The 23,729-nt window shown below is 32.3% G+C and overlaps 1 protein-coding gene across 2 annotated transcripts in view; it reads right to left on the minus strand.

The window, feature by feature from the left end:
- LOC129914142 (adenylate cyclase type 3) overlaps positions 1 to 19,505 on the minus strand; it is a 28,775-nt gene extending 9,270 nt beyond the window's left edge. The window contains exons 1-8 of one of the 2 annotated variants that reach the window (XM_055993223.1): positions 19,296 to 19,505; positions 17,438 to 17,933; positions 10,358 to 10,535; positions 10,083 to 10,242; positions 9,836 to 9,985; positions 6,332 to 6,450; positions 786 to 897; positions 59 to 186 (exon numbers count right to left, since the gene is read on the minus strand). In XM_055993223.1, the coding sequence (XP_055849198.1) occupies positions 59 to 186; positions 786 to 897; positions 6,332 to 6,450; positions 9,836 to 9,985; positions 10,083 to 10,242; positions 10,358 to 10,535; positions 17,438 to 17,783 (1,193 nt within the window). In that variant the 5' untranslated portion in view covers positions 17,784 to 17,933; positions 19,296 to 19,505. Of the gene's footprint in view, positions 1 to 58; positions 187 to 785; positions 898 to 6,331; positions 6,451 to 9,835; positions 9,986 to 10,082; positions 10,243 to 10,357; positions 10,536 to 17,437; positions 17,934 to 19,276 lie in introns of both variants that reach the window. The other variant, XM_055993222.1, reaches the window with a different exon arrangement.
- Between the last annotated feature and the right edge of the window lie 4,224 nt (positions 19,506 to 23,729).

The following is a 23,729-nucleotide window of genomic DNA, read 5'->3' on the forward strand; positions in this document are numbered from 1 at the left end:
TGTTATAGATATATTAAAGGAAAATGCAGACACGACGAGAATTATGATTATTACTCACTTGATTGCTTTTACCATAGACAACCCCATGTGGACACACAGAACAGCATGGTCTGGCTTTTCTACAGGTGCTCCACTAATGCAGTAATAACAGTCCCCCAGGATTTTTATCCTCAGCTGTTGATATTTCTGTATAAAGTGTGTGGCGTTTTTGTTTTAGTGCGAACGTATCAAAAATTAAATACAAAAAAAAAAAAAAAGAACGAGAAGAAAAAGAAGAAGAAGAAAAAAATAACGAAGTGTGATAATTCAGCAATTAAGAAGATTTTAAATGGCCATTCTTGCAGTTTATCAATTAACTTTTTATGCAGAACAGGAGTAAGGTATTAAATGGTGGAGGGGGTGGCGGGTGGAAAAAAGAGATAGGTTCTTGGGGTAAAAAGCGGGAATAACAAACGGTCCTATTTTAATAGCGTGCACACAGCACACACATAGACACAGAGTGGTTTCAAATTAAATCAATTAAAATAAACGAAGAAACCACCATTTGAGCTGGATGAGAGAGGGTGTGTCGGTGGTGTATACAGAGTAAAGAGAGAAGTAATTGTCATTTATGTAAATTTAAAATATTCAAACAAAAAATTTCAACCCCCTCTGAACCAGTTGTTTGTAGGTATTAGAAAAAGAGGAAAAAAAGGATAATAGAGTGATATATAAGGAGAAAGGGTTAATATAATGTTAATATGGAGGGCAAGTGTTAAGAAAAAAAAAAAAAAAAAAGACCTTACCTCAGCAAGTCTATCGAAGCGTGCGAAAAGCTCATTGAGCATCTTAACAAGATCTTGGGCGCTGTAAGTGGATGATATCGCGGTAAATCCCACAATGTCAGCATAGAGTATACTGTAAACAGAAATGAAAAAAGAGAAAAAAAAAAATATAAGAATTATGGATAGAATTTATCTCTCTCAAAATTATTTTTTAACTTTGTAGAGAAAGAATAAGCATTCAATTTAATTTTAAACTCTATAAAGAAAAAAATCATTGTGAATTCATGTATGGTGATTTTATTCATGAAAATTTTTTAAGGTTAACCGAAAGATTTATTAACCTCAATTGGAGGTTTTGCAGTTTCATTATATACACTTAGTTAATTTTGAAAGTTTGTGTTCCAAGAATTTATGTCCAGTTTTTGCTACTAGTTGTGCATTTTATATTATCTATGTTGAAATGTGAGAGTTTTAAGTTCAAAGGTTTTGTCTTTCTTTTATTATTCAATTTAAAATTATAATGAAAGTATTTATACTGAATTGTTTTGATTAAGTGCATTTAATTTTATCTTCAAGATTTGAGGGTAAACATGTGGGATCAAGCATCATAATTACCAAAACGATACAAAAAACAACATAACTCACAGATTATAACTTTTGTAAGGCTTCTTTAAAGACTTTTTCAGATTTAATTCTCTTATAGAAGTTATACTTGAGTTAACAGATTCTTTAAAGTTCTTATATAAGCTCTATAAGTTCTATAAGCTAACTTACAAATTTCTTTAACAATCTTTAAAAATACACATACATTTTTTTTCTTATAATTTTCATGTATTGAAAGCTGTAAATGTGGTGTTGTTGCTGTTGTCGCCAAAACTACTCAACTAAAATAAAAGCTTCGTTAACAATAGATAAATTAAAATCTGCTATACATCTTTCTTTAAAAGAAATACTCTTATAGAAGTAATATCTTCGTTAACAGATTCTTTTGAAGTCGTTTGGCAGTGTTTCAAGAAGTCTTTGCTAACTTCATTAAGACTTCGGTAAGTGACCTTAGAGAAATAAGACAGAGCATGGACTTCCGATCGACTTCGGTAGTCCAAAAAACTTCCCAACTAGCATAACTGCTTCGTTAATAATAGAAAAATTCAAAACTTAAAGGTTATATTTTCTATAAGTCTTCTACAAAGATCAATAATTATTTCAAAAAGTCTTAGCTAACTTCAGTAAGACCTCAGTTTATGGCTTTTTATAGATGTAAGAAATTCCACAGATTTCTCTAAAAACCTTTAGCTTAAAGAATTATAAAATAAAATGAAACGATTTAAAGTTATTGAATAATAAATATAATTTTTGTAAAATCTTTCATTTGTAGACAATCACAACTTTTAAAAGCTTCTGTTTAAATGTTTCAAGCCTTAAACGGACATCGAATATCTAACGAAATTAAATGTAACTTCTTTAATACTCTATATAAGCTGGAGTGTTTTTTTAGGCTTTTATAGTCTTGTTCATTTCTGGATGCATCAATAAAAATGGCACCCACAGGGAGCAAAAAAGGAGGTACAGAAATTGACCGCACATTTTTACTTAACCAATTCCAAATAATCAAAGCCACTCTGGCTTAATTCAACTCACATGAGTTGAAAACTCTTACGCATTTTTAACAAACCAAAAAGGTATAATTTTTTGTTAGCAATAATGTAGAAAATAGGAAGCACAATTCTCATTGTTCTTCCCAATTGGTAATGTCGAAATACGCTGTCGGTGGTCAAAATTTGAACTAATTCTTGAATATAAACAGAAACTCCCGTCGCGTTGTTTTGGGAAGTTTCAACTTAAATGACACCAAGTAGATTCCAGTTTGGAAAAATATGTATTTATACCGTGATTCAGAAACTTCTAATTTTTTAAATCGTAATATATCAGCTATAATCATGATTAACCTGTGGTTGGAATTTCATAAATTCTAATATAGCCATACTTGAACTACAGTTAAAGCACACTTAAACCAATCAACTGACGGTTTGTTGTTGTACAAAGAAAAATTTACTGAAGTGCATTTATTGGTAACTTGCGTTGATTTTAACTTTAACTTTCCCGTGAATGGTATACTCGTTGTGAGTAAATGATCTAGTACATTTTATGCTAGAAATATGCATGCTCTTCTACGCTCTACGCGAGTAGATGTGGGAATTGCATTTATTTTGCTGAATGTGCGTATTTTACCATTTCCAAAGGAACAGGGCTATATAACGAACCGACTGAAAGCATTTTTGTGCTCAAATCACAATCTGTGATAGGTGCAAGTTGTTCCAAGTTTTATCAGTCAAGTCGCAACATATTATACAAACTTACTTAATAACACATTCGTATGACAGTTTGGCAATACTTACATGTGAACTTGCATGCTAGTTTTGAAGCCATTTTAGGGGCAAGTTGAAGCAAGTAATTTTACACCACCTTTTTTTTCAGATCAAAAATCGTTTGAAAATTTTGGACATGCAAGCAAATTGTTATGAGAGTATCATCATCAATCTTTTATTGATACCCCCATCGATATAGATATAGATTACTTCCATTATTTACGTGATTACCCCCAAGTTACATTTAACAGTATTCCAGTTGAGCTCGATAAAATCTCACACTGTCTTTCACTTCTTCATGATGATTGCTCTCTGGGACCTGATGGAATCCCTCCGATAGTTTTGAAAAACTGTAGATCCGTTTTAGCTCTCCCTCTTCAACACATTTTCGTATTATCTCTTAAATCGGGTATATTTCCAAACATATGGAAAAGCGCATATATTACTCCTGTTTTTAAAAAGGGAGATAAAGCCCACATAACTAACTATAGGCCAATATCTAAACTTTCATGTATTCCAAAGCTTTTTGAGCAAGTTATTTGTGATAGTTTAACGTTCTACTGTAGAAATATTATTTTTAATCAACAACATGGTTTCATGCAAAAAAGATCAACGGTTACGAATCTACTTTCATTTTTACAAAATTGCTCCTTCGCTTTAGAAAGTGGACAGGAACTCGACTGCATTTATACAGACTATTCTAAGGCTTTTGATCAACTTTCTCATGACATCATAAAGTTTAAATTAAAAATGTTTGGTTTTCCTATAAGTTTTATCACTTGGATTTCTTCTTACCTTAAAAATAGATCATATCAGGTGAAATTCAGAGGGACCTTCTCAAAATCGTTCATTGCCAACTCGGGCGTCCCGCAAGGTAGTCACCTGGGACCTCTTCTTTTTATTTTAGCTATTAATGACGTACCGTTATGTTTACGTAAGAGTGAAATTCTTATTTTCGCAGATGATATGAAAATTTACAAAAGCATTAGCTCTGTGAATGACCGCATATCCTTGCAAGATGATCTTGATAGATTTGCTATTTGGTGTACAAAGAACGGTTTAAATCTCAGCCCGACTAAGTGTCAGACGATGACCTTTTCAAAGAAAAAAACTCCTAGTCTGTATGATTATAAGATATCTCATCACACTTTACTCCGTGTGCATAGCTTTAAAGACCTTGGTGTTAACTTTAACTCCAACCTCGATTTCTCAGAGCACATAAACCTGATTGTAAACAAGGCCAATTCTATGTTAGGTTTTGTCAAGCGTTGGTCGAAAGAGTTTAGGGACCCTTACGTTACATTAGCTCTTTACAACTGCTTAGTTCGCCCCCACTTAGAATACGCATCTCAAGTTTGGACACCTTTTTAAAGCATCCATATAGAAAGAATAGAATCAGTCCAACGTAATTTTATTTTTACCATGGACGGACCTTTTTAACCTTCCTTCCTATGAGCATCGAATCAACCTACTGCAGATCCAAACCTTGTCTCAAAGGAGAGTAAATAACGACCTTGTATTTATTCATCAACTTATAACGGGTGTAATTGATGGCCCGGATCTGCTTAATTCTATTAATTTTAACTACCGGAGAGGTCCTTATAACTTTCGTAGCTTAGATTTAATAAAATTACCCCAACACCGTACTTATTATGGTATGCATGTGCCCTTAACTCGCATGTGTAAGCTTGTAAATTTGAATACTAATCTGTTTGATTTTAATATTAATAAAACTAGTCTGAAAAAAATACTAAAAACCAGTGTACCACGCTCATAAACTTTTTTTTTTGTATTTATGTTCAATGTTTACTGATTCTTTTCTCATTTAATGTCTTTATACCTAATTGTATGTATATATGTATATTGAATTATTTTTTTATCAACACTCTTGACTATTAAAACATTTTTGTTTTAAAATTTTGACACTTTCTGAAAATTGAACATGAAATATTAAATTTATTTTTTTGTTCATTTTAAATTTTTTTTATTTTACACAGATATAATAAATGCTTGTACTAAGCAGTCCCAATCTTTGACCTTCCTTTGATATTCGTATCACCATTCTCTTTACTTATTTAGTTCTTTTTAATTTGTTTTTACCTTCAAAAAACACTAAAAAGTGCCGATACGTTAATCATCCGCAAATTACTTCGTACTCGGTGAAAATGGAACCAGCGCGTGCGGTATCTGGGGGGGAAAGAGGCGTGGGAATTAAAAAAAAAAAATCCCATCTACGTCATATCAAAACAAACAAAAAATATCAACTTGAAGCCAAAACTTGTAAATGTGACCGCAGTGTAATTGAAGTAACGACAATATTATTTGACACCAAATGATAAACTGACACTTTGTTGTATAAATTTATTTTTTTCATACGACCCACCATTTAATTGCCGTAATAATTACAAAATTGCAAAATAAATTTTAACGTTTCAATTTGTTTTCTCTTAAATAAATAATCCAATTCACCTCCTGCCATCAACAACAACAAAAATAAAAACCGAGGCTCATTGAGTCCCACCAAAACCAATCGCATAAAAAAATCTTTATAGACTTTATTTACTCATAGTGGAGCTTTTGCAGCCACAACTAAAATGTTTACCCCTATGTGTATAAAGCCTGGCCATTATGACTTGGCTATTAAGAAAAATGGGTACACATGATATATGTTGGAATTGTACACATACCAACGACAAACGACCGTTATAGTTTAAGCTCGAAGAGTTATTCCCATAAAGAACTATACTATACCCTACATAAATTACCATTTTGCTTACTCATTAATCATTTTCCATCAGTAAGCCATATATCTAGCATAAATCTTATTTTAGTTACACATATTATTTTTTTTTTTCTTTCTTACATAGAATTGTCTAAACATATTTAATTTCATTAGTTTTTTTATTGTCTTTGATGTCCTTCTATTATTTGTGTGTATGTTTAAATATTAATGTAATCATGTCACCTTTGAACATGAGGAACAGGATTTAAATACTAGTAAAAGTTCATATTATGCATGCAAATTATTGTGGGTTTTCTTTTGAGAGTGTAACAGGTGAAATGTTTATAGGAATGTTACATTTTTGTTTAAACTCTTTTGCAGAGATGCTTGACCTGAGTATAATTCACACTATGCCATTTGACATTTTTAGCCTTATTTAAATGCAAACATGAATAACTAATTTATATTTATCAACTTACCTAACATTTTCATGGCGACTCATGTAAATTTTTTTAAATGGCTCCGAGCTTGTTGAACCCAAATCTTGACGCATTTTAACAGCAACATGTTTTGGCAATACGGATAATAGAAGTCGTTCCTGGAATGATATGTATTTTTTTATTATAATTTTTTTTAATTGGCGTTAGTTGTTGGGTTATATTAGTAGTGTTTGTTGGGCTTGGGCGTTCTCATCATAACAATATTTAATGCCTCTACTTATCTCACAAAGTATTAACACATGTCATAAAAATAGGTGCGTTCCATATATGTACTCTTTAAAATACTTCTGAATGCATTTAAAATAAAATTATTGACTGGGTCACAAGAACTTGATCTAATGGTAAAATTTGTTAAGAACATTAAAGCTTTTTATGTGAAAATGGATCTACCACGAAATTTCGAATGCACAAATCTCGAAAACAAAAATCTTAAAGGAAAAAATCTCGAAAAAAAAATTCCGAATGCAAAAATCTTGAAAAAATGAATAATTTTTCGATTATTGAAAATTATTTATTTTTTTCGAGATAAGTTAGTTTGTTTGCAACTCAAAATTATTGAACTAAAAAAAAAAAAAAACTCATTTTGTTTGCACCCTTAGCCAATCGATTAAACCATTTCGATAACACCGGTTCGATTACGGAGAATAAATAACATTTTGAATTAAATTACAAAAACATGTTTTCTTTCAGAAATAATAAAATTAAATAAAATATCTCAAAAAATTTCGAATTTCAATTTTTTTTTTTTAGATTTTTTTGTGATATTGTCTATCGAGATTCTTGTAGGTTCGAGATTTTTAATTTTTTGTTTCTAGATTTTTTATATTCGAGATTCTTGTATTCGATATAACGTCGTGATCCCTATTGCTCTCTATCTTTTTGCTTCTATAGGAAATTCTTTCTAATATTTAGTAGCGCTAAGATTTTGAAGCGCATTTTGTATAGGAGTCAAGATTTAGCGCGATGTGCATGGTGCCTAACTCAATTTTTCCAAAAATTAAAATTTAAAATTTTTACACTTATCTATCCCGGGTTTTGCTATCTTACAGTATCTAATATATACTTACACGTTATCGCAAGGAAAAACAAAAAAAAAAAAAAAAATGTCTCAAAATCAAATAGACGTCCTATGACTCTTATTTTTTTTTTTTTTTAATATGTTAAATAAGATGCACCCTAAAAAAAGCTATACAAACATAAATATAATAGAGTTAGAGCTGTAGCAAATCGTATGTATTCGTTACTAAAATGCGGGTATTCACTTCAGTAACGAGTAACGAAACGTTACTTTCTAAACAGTATCGTTACTCGTATATTTCGTTACTGGGTACTGAAGTAACGAAACATACGAAACGTACGAGATACGAAACATACGAGTAACGACGCGATTCCAGTTTCAATACTAAATCCGATGTAAGAGATACGAAATGAAGTGATACACTCAATTTTTCGCATTTCGCATCTCGTGTCGGTATCGTAACCATAGTCAGAATGCTAACTGCAGATAATTATCTGGAGTTTACTTTTGTCTCGATTAAAACAGTAGTGACAAGGTTCAATAATCATTGTGTTATCGATAATTTATACAGAAATATCAAAAGAGACGTTTTTGTATTTTCTCTATTTGGCCGAAATATGTATAATATACATATTTCGGCCAAATAGAGAAAATACAAAAACGCTCTTTTTTGGTAAAACTAAACAAATTTAGCATCTGAATTATGTGTAGCAACACTACCTTTAATTAAATATATAAAAAGTGAAAATAACCCGATCTGTTTGGGAGCTAGAGCTAATTTTCTTCGAAAAACAGTGAAAAAAACAGAGATTTTTGATACTTTGAGCGAGTGTCGGCACCATTTAGAGTTATCCAATCGAGCTGAAATTTTGGCTATCTAAAAATCTGCAAAGGCGGAACATTTTATGGGGTTCCCCCGACCAAATTTCGAAAATCGATTTCTTGCGGTCACTCTAATGTATATCCACAACGCAACCAAGCTGTTTATGGCCTTGGTGTTAATGGTATTAATATTTAGCTTAAGAATGTACAAAAGTTTTTCTGTTTTTCAAAAAATTAGTTCATTTTCGGTGCAAAATTTTCAACACAAATAAAAGCAGAGAAAACGAGGTTTGAAAATCACTCTCAATAGAAAAAATAAATGAAAAATTGTTCGACATGGTTGTATTTATACGTTAATATTTCGAGATCTGCGCGTTGCACTTTTGAAATAAAGGTCTCTAAAGAATTGTGATAAGATTACTGAAAGAATATAAACAAAAAATTACCAAAGTTTGGAAAAATTTGGAAAAAAATCAAAAAAGTTTCCACGTTTGATAAAAAAAAAAAAACAAAAAAATTCAATATAGCTACCTTTAAACTCTTATTACATGAGAATGCCGCAACTAATTTTAATGTTTATGACCTTAAAATGTAGCTTAGATTATAGAAATTGTTTTTGATTTTTTCCAAAAAAAAAATTTTTACACCCTTATACCAATGTACGAAACATACTTAAAATACCAAACATACGAAACGTATCAAATACATGAAATATACGAAATGTACGAAACACACGAAGCATGCGAAAGTAACGAAAGTAACGAAACATGCGAAACACACGAAACATACGAAATATGCGAAAAATGCGAAACATACGAAAGTAACGAGTAACGATATTATTGATGCGGGTACTAGTATCAAAAGTAACGTATACATACATGCGGGTAATAGAGTATATTTTTTTTTAATTGATGCAAATATTTTTTTCAAAATCTTTGCATAAATAAAATGAGTATGAATTTAAATACAAATTGTTCACTATGGCGTATACGTACTTTTTTGTACATTTATATGTAAATTTTATTTTAAAGAATTTAAAACATTTAACCTGAACTAGAAATAGGGTTGACAAGGTGCAGTATATAAAATTACCGAAATATGTCTATAGAGTTCAAAAGTGGCAACCCTAAATGTATTTTAATGTGCTATAGGAACGCTCTATTGAATAGAGAATTATGTAAATAAGTTTATTTTTTTTAATTAAATTCTAATTTTTTTTTGTAGATAACAGATGAAGGATGGTTAATATTTTATTTTTTTTTCTTAAAAAAACAAACGAGGGTATTATATGAATTACTTCTGAGAAACTGGGACTATTTAGAGTAGTTCTCAAGAAAATGAATTTGTCCTTTTTAATGAAATTTTTTTTATATTTGTTTATGTTTTCTTGATTATTCTCATAGATACAAATATTGCTTTAATGAATGAACATATAATGGTATTCTTAAGAATAAAATTAAAGTTAAAACTTAAAAGACGATTTCTTTCTCGTTTATATTTTTGTAATATTTAAAAACTGATATTTTTTTAATTTGATGAAAATCGAATAAAAGCTTGGTAAAATAAATTCTTTTACAGACAATTCGCAAAGTGAGATCTTAAATTAAAAAAAAGTTAAATAAGTAATTATTTTGGAATCAAACCTGCTCTGCGGATTGTTCTTCAATAATCATCTTGACTTCTAAACTTTTCTTTGCTTCATGAAAAACTCTTTTCTGTTTCGCCTCTCCCATAAAATAAACCAATAATCCAACGGCTGCAGAAGCTATTATTAAAATAGTATTTGCTGCAATCTAAAATTATATACAAAAAAAAATATATTTTCAAAATATCGTCTATAAATTTAATGCACAAAATTAGTAGTTGTTGTGTAATATAATTCTCTCTTACCTGTTCATAAAATAATGGATCTTTTGTCGCCAATCCTGTCAATGTGCAAAGATATATTGCAAATGTCCCAACTCCAAATGTCACACCAGTATAAAGAAGAGGTATAGGCAATGTAACATAAATAAGAAAATTCAAAAGAATTCCCCAACCAAGGACATCTCTGTAAGGAATATTCATTAATAATTTAAAAGAAACCCACTGGTAGCAAAAATAATGAATGATGCAAATGATGATGATCTATATGAAGATGACGATGATAATGATGATGACCTTACCTTGGAGAAATTGACTTCTTAAGAAATAAATAAAACACCAGTTGAATGATTGTTAATAGCCATATTAAATGAGGAACGATTTTTAGAAAGTTCATTAGTAGCCTTGATTGAGATGAACTTGAAAGACGCACAACTATGCATAGGATTATGTTGAAACATAGCACAAGCGATGTGACTCCTGTATGTGTGTGTGTGGGTTGATTGAAAATATATAAAAAAAACTTGGTTGAAACAGAGAATTATTGGAAATGGAAACATTTTATATAATATATGGATGGATGTATGTATTTTGTACGTATTGATGCGGTTCGAGTTCATTAAAGTTTTTCGATTAAGATACAAATTAAACTTAACAAGAGGAAGTGCACGTTTCTCTCAGATAGAAGAAGAAAAGTTTGCACCTTTTTATTCGGTTTTAAGGATGATATTTGTATGAGTGTGTGAAATGTTTAAAATTTGGCCTGATAAAAGTTTCAAAGCATACAGTCTTATCTCTCTTAGTAGAATCTTTTTTTTTTTTTTTTTAAGTACTCTTTGAGGAGTGAAAAAATTGAATTGCACGAGTTAACATATAGAGGTAAAGTTGTTAAGAACTTTTAACAAGATAGTCTATATTTGGAAATTCGGAGGTCTTCAATCATGTTGCCATAGAGCCAGGGCATAACGAATCACTACATATCTACTTTGAAAACAAGTAAGGATTATGTCGTAAAAGAACCACAAAACTTTTACGGACCACATCTGTTATGCCTACGGTGACAATATTTCTAGGAGCAAAACCCGGGACAATTAAAAATTCGTTGGATAGTTTTGAAAATCTCGATTTTTCAAAAAAAAAATTAATTTCTTTTAAAAGACTTTTTTAGATTTCTTTCACGATTTTTATGGAAAATTTTCGTTTTTTTTCAACTTTTCTTGTATGTGTGTAAAAATTTGCAAGAATTACCGTCGAGTTTGAATAACTAAATAGAGATGCGCTTTTTTTGAGGTACAACTGAAAAAAATCTTTTGGTGGTGGAGGCTGAAATTCGAACCCAGACCTCTGGAGTGTACTATATTGTTTACCTATGAAAATAAGGGTTATTGTTAAGGGTTCTATTACCAGAGAGAGTAAAACAAACTTCCCCTAGGATTAAATGTGAGAACTGAAGAATATGATAAGAATAGGATTGTTGAGGAGGAGGTGAGTGATGGTTTCTGAGGATTTGAAACTAGTAATTTTTTAATCAAATCCACCATAGCTCCGATACCTTGCCATTAGGGATTAATAAAGTCAAAATGCGCTATTCCCGACTAGCAAATTTGCTTCCAAACAGCTTTACAGATGTAACTGTTGCTTCGGTAAAGCTTTATACCACCAACTTAGCTGGTAAAAATTCAAATGTCTTTGTTATCTCTCTCTTTCTTCATACAAAAATGTAAACAAACAAAAAAAAAAAAACTATTTTATAATTTCGAGAATTAAGGCAACGCTGAGGGCACTTCTTTATTATTAATTCAAATTTTGAGAGACCATTAAACCTACTTCAATGAATGGAAAAGAAGCTTTAGCACTAATTTTTGAAGTAAGTTTATCTCGGTATTAATTCGATATTAGAAGGATAATTTAGTGTTCATTTAAAGATAAAATATAAGAGATCACACCGTATCGAAATAAAATGCACGACTGGGTCGCACGAACTTGCTCTTAGAGTTAAAGTTGCTTAAATTTTAAAGACTTTTTATATAGAAATTTCGAAAAAAAAAAATAAAATTCGTTAAAAAAAAATAAAATAAAATCTGAAATTAAATTGCCCTCCAAAACAAGTATGCAGTTTTGATTGATATATAAACATGCATTTTTAGAAAAAAAAAAATTTGAAAATCGTTAGAGCCGTTTTTTAAGAAACTAATTTTTTATAAATAATTTTTTGGAAAAAAAGTTTTAAAATAAAATTGGTATGCCATTTTGTAGAAATCACTAATCAACATGTAAAAACAAAATTTCAAAAAAATTCAATGTCCCGTTTTCGAAAATTTGATTTTTCCAAAAAAAATTTTCAAATTTTTTTTTTAAATCCAAAAATTATTTTTTTCAAAATTTTATTTTGGCTTATATTTAAATTATATAATTGCTTCTTCACAAAAAGTTTCGTTGAAATCAAATAAGCAGTTTCGGAGATAATCGGATTTGAAAAAAACGGTTATATGGCAGGTACCGTTAATAATGATTTTCAAAAAAAAAATTTTTCATTGAAAGATAGACCTTAGCTTAAAACTAACATTTGAATTTTTTTAACAAAATCGTTGGAGCCGTTTTAGAGATATTTTAATTTTACTAAAATCGGTATATGACAAGTACCGTTATTTTTGGTCCAAACAAATTAATTCCGAAAACCCCTCTGGAGAGTCCCCAAATAACGCTACATACCAAGTTTGACATTAATCGGTCCATCCGTTTAGGCGGTAGCTCCTTATACAGACAGACAGACAGACAGACAGACTGACAGACTGACAGACTGACAGACTGACAGACTGACAGACGGACTTCCGGGACCCACTTTTTTGGCATTGTCTACCATCGTAATGTCATGGAAAAATGTTCTCAACTTTTTTTTTTTGTACGAATGCATAACTTGATATATAGTACCTATATCGCAAGTAAAAAGGAGTGTCCTCTTTGAAAGAAGGTGGATAGTCACCTTACCTATAAGCTATAAGTCTTCTTCCATATTATTTGTATAATTTTTATATTAATATAGTGTTAATAGGTTAATACAAAAAGTTTTCTTATTAAAATAATCTTTGAACAGTAAAACAAAATAATATTAATAATGAAAACAAAATACATATAAATAAAACTCATGTATGTATGGTAATGGTAACCCTATATATTTCCATTTTTATAATTTTGTTTGTATAAATGCAGTTTAATTACAATGATTGAGGATATAAAATCATCAAAGTCTCATTGAAATCGCTAACTAACAACTTTTTTATGGATGGTAACCTTAAAAATAGGAGTGGCCATTTGAAACTTTGACTTTGTATTGAAATCGGTATCCAGTTGGTTTTGTGTCAAATTTCAAGCTTGTAGCACTTTTGATCGATTTAATGCCAACTCTTAGCGATTTTGCCCCCATTGTGCCCCAATGATTTCAATTGTAAGTTGAACTTTTTGCTGCTTTGGACGCGGTTCGCTGACTGCTATCTACTGATCTAATTACCGATTTATTTTCAAGCTGAAGTCATGAATGTGTTTTTTTGTACTGTTAATACTCTTAATGTAATGGTCCTGCGATTATTACAATCAAATGTCAAAAATATTTGAAGAAAAAAAAAATCGCTTAGCGAAAATGTCTCACATTCATCAAGTTGAGATTTCAATTGTTAAGCTTTTCTTTTTAAAAGCTTTAAATTTTAAACACTGGAACAATGGAAACAAGAACACATTTAATGTGAATTAATCTACATATATTTTCGGTATTTAGAAATGTCAATGTAAATTTTAAGAGCGTTCGTTATATCGCAAATTTACTATATCGGGTATTCGTTATACTGGACGTCTACTGTATTTTCCAATGGCCAATGTAAAAATTCTTTTTGTTTTGACAAAACAGTTTTCAACTCAACGAGGAGCGTTGGAATGCGTAGAAAAAAGGAAGAGTTAGGAATTTTCCCTCCAAATTATCGCAAGCGACATGGTGATGTTCCTCAGTTGTCACTTTTGACAGAAAATGTTGTACGCTATACATGCGAGGTGAAATTTCGGGGCATTTTCTAAGCAAGCAATTTGCTTTTTACAATTAGCTTAGAGTTATCATTAAGTGGGCTCAACTTTCTCACATTTTCATTATTTTTAACAAACATTTTTTTTTTTTGAAGTTATATACTTCTTATGGGAGGGTGGGTATGAAAATTTACTTTTTGACAAGAATGTCAAAGGGATTATGACGCGATCACCGTGGGTAGCAGGGCTGTCGTTTCACCTTTAGAGTAGGCAGTACTTTAGTATTTAAAAATGCAGTACGCCGCAGTACGGCAAACATAAAACACACAACACGTTGCAAGTTACATGTTTCATGTGGCAAGTTGCATGTGGCAAGTTGCATGTGGCAAGCTGCATGTGGCAAGTTGTGTGTGGCAAGTTACATGTGGCAAGTTGCATGTGGCAAGTTGCATGTGGTAATTTCCATGTGGCAAGTTGCCAGTGTTGCAAAAAGCTCACATTTCAGCTCAGCTCAAATTTGAGCTAGGTACCATAACTTAGCTCATTTGAGCTGAGCTGAAAGTGAGCATAACGTGAATATCTCGGAATATTGAAGAAAATGAAAAAAATTTTTTGATGCCAAAAGGTAGCGGGGACTCTAACCTACATTTGGGTACAACTCCCATCCCTGTAGGTCCACGCGTTCTCAAACCGAGAGAACTTAAAGGTAAAAAAAAGTTAAGCCCGATTCTGAAAAAATAGGCATGATGTGGCGGTTTAACATGGAAGGCGATTTCTTAAAAATCTGGCAATGTGCAAAGCGTAGGCCCATGACACAAGCTATCATTTTGCATCACTCCCAAAAATTGCTCTCAAGCGGTTTAGCTTCCAGGAGCGTTCAAAGACTCGGGGATTTTTCGAAAAAAAATTTTACCCCAACTTTTAAACGCGATTTTCTTGGAATTTTGAAAAAATTGAAAAACCGGATTATACCACTATCGGGTAGCTGAGAATATAAGCTTTCATATGGCACCACTCCCCTGTCTCTAGATCAAAGCGTTAAAACGCCTATATCGCGGAATTTTGAAGAAAATGCAAATAAAATTTACATTTGGGTCCAATCCCATCCCTGTAGTCCCACGCGTTCTCAAACCGGGAGAACTTAAAAGTAAAAAAAAAAAATAGGCACGATTCTGATAAAATAGGCATGATGTGGCGGTTTAACATGGAAGGCGATTTTTTAAAAATCTGACAATGTGCAAAGCGTAGGCGCATGACACAAGCTTTCATTTTGCATCACTCCCAAAAATTGCTCTCAAGCGGTTTAGCTTCTAGGAGCGTTCAAAGACTCGGGGATTTTTCGAAAAAAAATTTTACCCCAACTTTCAAACGCGATTTTCTCGAAATTTTGGAAAAACCGGATTGTACCGGAATTTTTTTTTATGATAAAAAATGAAATATATGTGCCCTTAATTATGAAAGTGGACTAAGTCACTCATAAAAATGGTTTCAAATCTAGCCTTAAAATAATTATTATTTCAAGTGTAAAGTTTATTTGAAAGCGAAATTGCAATAAATAAACTTCTTTATTTATTTGAGCTGAACTGTGAGCTGAGCTGAGCTTACTTTTGAGCTCTGTAGCAACCCTGCAAGTTCCATATTGCTACTACTAGTTCTGAAGCACACACAATTCTCATAAAATTACAATATCGCACATTTTATGCGCAATTCATTTACTTTCGTTAAGCATATACCGTACGTTCTGAACCGCACAACATGAGTAAATTTAACAGAATAAATTGAAAACTACATGGACGCAAGGAGGATGAAAGAATTAATTTATTGTTCACTTGATAAAAATGTAAAAAAATGAAGTGTGGATTAATTAATTTAATAATAGAAATTAAAAATATCAAATAAAATTCATTTACATATACTGAATGAGAAGTATAACTTCAGTCGCGTGTACATGTGTACACACACTCTTTTTTTTCAAATAACTCAAGATGTTTAAAATTTCATTTGACTCTTAAATCTTCCATGTAATGTTTGATTTCCAGAAAAAATTCCTTTTAAGAGCTGAAAAAAATGCTTTAGGGACAATAATTTGATTCAAGACAAAAATATTCTCGATTATTCTAAAAGTACAAACAACTTTTTGATACAATTAACCACTCACAATTTAAGTGTGTATGAAAACTTTTCAATCATTCTGTAATTAAAACGTGATGAATATAATATAACCTTGTAAATGTTCTTTTCTCTGTGCAGCACATAAAATATATACATACTCTGTTGCATGCTGAATAGCATAGCTGATACATTTTTCGATTCGAATGACACACTGACGCATATTACACAAATAACAATTTTTCAATTAAGAGTTATTGATTATATTGCGCGTTACACTTACAGTTATTGGTCAGGAATAAGAGGCGAGTTTTATTCGATTAGACTATTCGACATTTGCATGACCACACATTTATTCTGTTAAAAAAAATATATATATAAATGAAGGCCAATTGTAAAATGTAAAAACTAAATAGATTTTGCACTTTTTGAAGGCACCCTTTAATGTAGATTCAATGTCAAAAGATTAATTGATAGTTGACAATGCGGGAAAGATTAATTATGTATGTAATTTTACTAATTACAAGTTCATTATATACAGTTGTGTAAGGAAGGCAAATAAAATTCATTTAATGGAGGATTTTTGACTGGTTGTCAAAATTTGTATATGACAGAACGAGATTTTAATAACTGTGACAGTTATGGAAACGATGGTTTGTGAAATGTCACTTCTACCATAGTTTGTTCATTTGTATAATTTACATAATACGTCAAATGCAGGACAGTTTTACATTTCTGTCAAAAAATGCATCTTATTTGGTGCTTATGTCAACTCTTGACAACTGGTATATCTATGACATTAGAGTTTGTCGTATCTGGTGTCAAGGATCACAGCTTTCTAATTGTCAATCGTAAATATACATAAATAATTAAAAAAAAAAGGTTTCTACCAGGCTTTTGGGAATTAATAGTTTTACTGTGATGAATATAAGTTTAAAGTCATGTTTTTGCAATAAACCACCGATTACATTTACATGTATTTCTGAAGCAGCCTCAACCGGGTTTTGCAATTCTCCATTTTATTCACAACTTATTTCATTAAATTTTAAAAGCTATCCATCCCAATAGGGAAGCCTGTGATCGACTTTATCAAGGAAACCTCAGATTTCAACCCATATAACCACCATATGACCATATGAAAAATCAACAACGACTACTTGTTGAATAATAGATAATAAAAATAAAATATTACTTGTATACGCATCACAGGAAACATTTTTATATTTATAAAACCTTTCCATATTGCATTCATCATTACTTACCCATAGCTTCGATGCATTGCCCTTGTGGAATTATCAGTGCCCAAATGTCAAACAAAATGGAAGCAACTAGGAACCATATGAGACCAGCACGACGTTGTTTTACCGAATAACTTTGATATAGCTTATTTAATACAACATCTGGCAAAACTACACCACCCCCAATTGTACTGGGCCTCTCGAGGGGGTTCTTATTGCCATTGTTAAATTCAACTGTCACATCATCCTTTTGATGTTCTTTATGTTGTTGTTGTTGTTGTTTTGGTGATTGCGACAATTTTGTAGTGTGTCCATTTTTAAATTGTGTTGTTCCATTTTCGAGATTATTTAATGTCTTGTCTTCTGTCATTTCTTGATCGGATCAAAAATTTACAATTTGACGTTTACCTATCCTTCTGTCAAAATTTGTTTTTTATTTGAACATTTTTTAACCTAAGTCTTCTGAATGATTATGGTGTTTATGCAATTAGTTTACACAACAACTGACATTTTTCATCACCTGTAAAATAATATCAACAAAAATCACGTTATCCACACACACAACACAACTAAACGTTAATTATCCTTCAAAAAACAATAAACTGAATGTGTGTCCTTTCCAAACACACAAATAGACTCTTTTATTTAAGTTTGAATACAAAAAAAAAAAAGTAGTTAAATCCAAGAAGAAAATACACTTTAACTAACTAAAATGAGTAAAGCATGTTGTGTATAGGATACACAATAACACCTCCATCCTATAACCATCCTATAATCATTCTGCCGTGTGTTCAATGTGTTATCGCCACCTAACATTTACGTCGCCATTGTCGGTCGTCGTCCTAGACAACTAACTTTACTTCTGAGGAAGAGCGAGAGTGAAAGCTCTTTGCTTTTTTATAAATTTCTTCAAGGAGTTTGTGTCTTCTTTGGCGCCAATATGTGTAAGCTAGCAGCTCATCCTGCAGTTTGGCGGCAACAAAACTTATAATTTCTAACTATCACGCAATAATTTGCTGCTTATGACATTAAAAAGTATTAAATAAGAATACAAGGAGTGGTAGAAGGGTAATAATTTTCATCAACTTTTTGACAGAACAAAATTGTTTGGGGGGGGGGGTCTTCAAAAAAAAAAGAACCTCCCTTCAATATGTTTAAGACAAATTGATTTAATGTGAGGGAAACATCCCCAAAATATTTTATTTTTTTTTTTTTTGTATTTCAAATGCAGCTGATAAAAAGGACGAAGATTTTTCAAAACTTTAGTAAAAGTTACGATTTAAGTGGATTTTCACACGCGTGTTAAAGTTAAAAGGATAAAAAATAAAACCAAAAGAAATGTCTTTCAATCACAGAAATATTGCTCCAAGCAAAAAAAAAAAAACAGGACTAAGTTGGTTTGTGTGCGACACAAGATTGTTGTTGCTGAACTGATATGCTGCTGAATTAATAACCCTTAAAGCTTTCCAGCGAATGGGAATATGTAATTGCCAATTGAGAGCTGCTGCTGGTCTTGTATTTTCTGGGATAGAGGACTTTTTTTTTGGTTTTTCGTATCCCCCCAGTTTTAGAGATGGTTGAGCTGACGACAACGGACCGTGTGTGTGGTATGGAAGGATACACGAACAGGAATTTTTTCACTTAATTCATAATTTTTTTTTTCTTCCTTCACACAATTGCTCATTTTTGAGTTTTTTTCACACATTAAATCTTCCTTTTTTTTTGAGAGGAAGGAAGGAAAAAAACACTTATACACTCTTTTGGGAAAATTGTTTACAAATTTTTCCTATTTTCTTCGTTTTTATCCTTTGAAATTGCTCTTTAACTTTTTGTTGAAAGTTAAGTTATATTATTACAACATACACAGAATTTATATCCTTACACAACACGAAATGGAAAAAGATGGATTTTCTTTTTGGGGAAAATATATAATTTTCAGTTGCCTGGGTATTGGGTAGGTTTTGGCTTCATATTGTAAGAAAAAAAAAATAAAACAACACTCGCGCAAGGACTTCCGGTTGTGAGGTAAAAATCAGTTAAAGTTTCATCGAGGACTGATTTAAGTTTTAGCTTACACGATGGGAGCAAGTCCCTAGCAAAAGACACAGACATTGTATCCTTACAACAAAAACACCATCAGCTAGGCTAGGATATTTTTGCTGTGTTTTTGTGTAATGAGAAAGAGTGTATTTTTACTCTTTTTTAACTCTGCTATTTTTCGTGTAAGTGTAGGTGCTATAAAAGCTTATTTTATTTGAAGATTTTGCGCAGGACATTAATATCATAACGGAAGAGGAAAGAGAGGAGTATTAGTGAAAAAAAAAAAAATAGATAAGGCATTTGGAAAATGAAAAATAGATAAGGCATTTGGAAAATGACACGAGGAACCGGAAAACATTGTCAATACAACTTTGTTTTTATATCATATATTGCACTATTATAGAACACTTTTATAGAAGTTGACTTTTTTATGGTAAATCTATATAAGGAGATAGGATATAATCATTCGAATATACATATAAATAAATACTTGTATAAAAATTTCGCTTTTATTTCGACTGTTATCTGATGGGATGATTAAATTTGAAATGCAAAGGAGATTTGTTTTTGTTTTTTTTTTTTTTTGTTGGAGTATGTTTTGTATTTTTGTTTTGTTTGGCTTAATAAATTCAATTATAGAGAGCCTTTTAGAGATATTTGAAAATGTATATAAATGACCCCGAGCAAAGGATCATTTGAAACCGATAGTAATAGAAATGATTTGTGTAAATGGATAGAAAATCTCTTTTGCCAAATAAAGTTATTTAAAAAATATAAGGTTCTTAAATGTTCCCCAGGATATTTATTTAAAATATTGTAGTGAAACGTGTGACCTTAACTAATCTAGACACAGAAAGGAATGATAAGATTTAGTAAACATTTTAGAGATCTATGATTTTATTGTGTTTGAAATTATAAATTAATTTTAAAAGTGGGACATGCTTTTAAAAATTAAAGGACGAAGAAACCGAGTGCTTTTGTGATAATTGACAGAAAAAACTAAGTAAAGAAAACGCGTCCGAAACGCGTCCAAAACGCGCTCAAAACGCGTCCAAAACGCGTCAAAAACGCGTCCGAAACGCGTCCAAAACAAGTCCAAAACGCCTCCGAAACGCTTCCGAAACGCGCCCAAAACGCGTCAAAAACGAGCCGAAACGCGTCCAAAACAAGTCCAAAACTTTCCGAAACGCTTCCAAAACGTGCCCAAAATGCGTCCGAAACGCGTCCAAAACGCGTCCGAAACGCGTCCAAAACGCGTCTAAAACGCGTCCAAAACGCGTCCAAAACGCGCCCAAAACGCGCCCAAAACGCGTCCAAAATGCGTCCAAAATGCGTCCAAAACGCATCCGAAACGCGTCCAAAACGTGCCCAAAACGCGCAAAAAACGCGTCCCAAACGCGCCCAAAACGCGTCAAAAACGCGTCCGAAACGCGTCCGAAAAGCGTCCAAAACGCGTCCGAAACGCGTCCGAAACGCGTCCAAAACGCGTCGAAAACTTGTCCGAAACGCGTCCGAAACGCGTCCAAAACGCGTCCCAAACGCGTCCAAAACGCGTCAAAAACGAGCCGAAACGCGTCCAAAACAAGTCCAAAACTTTCCGAAACGCTTCCAAAACGTGCCCAAAATGCGTCCGAAACGCGTCCAAAACGCGTCCGAAACGCGTCCAAAACGCGTCTAAAACGCGTCCAAAACGCGCCCAAAACGCGCCCAAAACGCGTCCAAAACGCACCAAAAACACGCCCAAAACGCGTCAAAAGCGCGTCCGAAAAGCGTCCAAAATGCGTCCAAAACGCATCCGAAACGCGTCCAAAACGTGCCCAAAACGCGCAAAAAACGCGTCCCAAACGCGCCCAAAACGCGTCAAAAACGCGTCCGAAACGCGTCCGAAACGCGTCCAAAACGCGTCGAAAACTTGTCCGAAACGCGTCCGAAACGCGTCCAAAACGCGTCCCAAACGCGTCCAAAACGCGTCAGAAACGCGTCCGAAACGCGTCCAAAACGCATCCGAAACGCGTCCAAAACGCGGTCAAAACAAGTCCGAAATGCGTCCAAAACTCGTCCGAAACGCGCCTAAAACGCAAAAACGAAAAGTTTTTTTGTGCTATTTTTAAGTACCTACATATAAATGGAAAATTTCGTTTCGTTTAGCTGGGTAATTTTTATTTGCAATGGACACAGAGAAAAATAGATCACATAAAATAGAACAAAAACAATAACATTTCTCTATGGTTTTCATCCAAGAAGGAAACCTTATTAAATCAATCGGGTTTTCCTTATTGTTTTAAAATCTGCACTTGTAGAGTTTTGACAAGAAAAAAAAACCACAAACAGAAACAGGTCGGGGATCGAACCGAAGTCTTCAGATCATTAGTAGCACACCTTACCACCTAAACCAACCTGCTATAAAATTACTGATCGCGATTTTTGTTCTAGTGCCAAGTTAAAAATAAAAATTAACTTTTCACTGAAATTTTAAAGAGATTTTTCTCTATAAAAATAATAAGAAATCCCTATAGAAAAACCTTATTAATCGTTGATTTTAATAAGATTTGCTTATACGGGCACTTAAACAATATGGCAATCTGTTAGTTTTTAGGTGGTCATATTTTTCTCTGTGTTGAACAAAATTATTAATCTTACATATTATTTTGGAAACCACGAAAGAATTTTAGAAATTTAATCCTGTTCGAGTTCCACACCAACCAACGTCGACCGATGACAAAATACGCCACCAACATTCTTGTATGGAAAAACATCTCCACACCGGCACGTCTATGTTCAGGTGTGAAATATTTTTCATACAAAAATGTTGTCGGCGGCGGCGTGTCGTTCGTCATAGATGTAGGAACTGTAAGCTGTGATTACTTGCCTCAAAAGATTATGCTTAGTCCAACTTGTTGTATCCTTCCAGTATATTAGAATCATTGTTGAGGCACACGAATGGTAGGTCAAACAACGAAGGTTCAAGTCACGGTTGTTTACATAATTTATTTTTTCTGTTCCGTTTTAAAAGAGGAACCTTTATGATTTTAAAATTGTCGTTTTTAGTTTTGATTTTACTTTGACTTACAGTGTTTTTTCTATTATTCTATTACGTTTTTGCTTTAGCTAATTGGAGATTTTTGGGGATTTGGAGAAAATGGGAGGAAAAATTATTTATTGGAGATTTTGTCCATCGGATGCCTTTCCCCATTGAGATTTTGTCCAATTGGTCAAAAATTTTCTGGAGATTTTATCCGATTGAGATTTTTTTTTTTGGAGATAGTGTAGGTTTCCCGTTTCTACTTTCATGAGCTGTAAATAGAATCCGAATATAGTTAGACATATTTCTATTATCCCTATTCTTTTCACATTAAAAATACCACTTCTTTACATTTTCACCATGTCATAAATTTTCTAAAAATTTTTCGCAATAAATCCATCAACATATATGAATCACCCTCTACAAACAAATCGATATCATTTTGTTTCCACCCAAAACAAAAAACTGTCGGCCATTTTGTTTCACCAACACCGAAAAATATCTATTGTTGGCTTGGAAACAAAATGAGAAATGAGATTCTCCCCAAAAAAAAAATCCATGTGCAATTTTCTATTTCATTTCATTCCCATGGCAAAAGAGAGCAGCCGGCCGGCAGCGTCGGCGTCTATAATTCAAATTCCAAAGTATTCCACACATACTCAAACAAATTCTTTTTCTCCTTTCCCCTCACGAAAATGCGTTCACACACATACTAGCATGGCCTTGTTCTATATACAACATTTAAAACAAATCGTTATTTTAAAATATGTACAGTACATTTATGTATTACGGGTGGGCCATCATTCGTTTTCTTTTTTTTTTAATTACATGTTATTTTGACAATGACAGACTTTTTGCGCTCAAAAAAGTTCAATAAACAGTGTTTGATGGACATACATAAGTATGTTGTATGTTGGTATGTAAATCATGTCTCCTACCGCAATCTAAAATGCATTGCTTTACTGATAGCCGACGCGACGTTGCGATGCACTCAAAACTTGTTTTCAAAGTGCCGTTTTCGAAGAGGTAGGTTATTAGATATACAAATTTTGAATACCTACCTACGAGCTACAACTACAGATGCCGAAAGTGTGTCAAATCATAAAGATCTTAATTTTCGGGAAATAAAGTGAACATATGCACCTACATAGTCTACTAAGCCAACTAGCTAGCCTAAGAAGAACTTATGTAAAGATCTTGCAAGTATACCTACTACCTAGGTAAAAGTATGTAGTAGGTATGTATGTATCTACT

Source organism: Episyrphus balteatus, chromosome 3 (genome assembly GCF_945859705.1).
Source record: "Episyrphus balteatus chromosome 3, idEpiBalt1.1, whole genome shotgun sequence".
Taxonomy (NCBI): Eukaryota; Metazoa; Arthropoda; class Insecta; order Diptera; family Syrphidae; genus Episyrphus; species Episyrphus balteatus.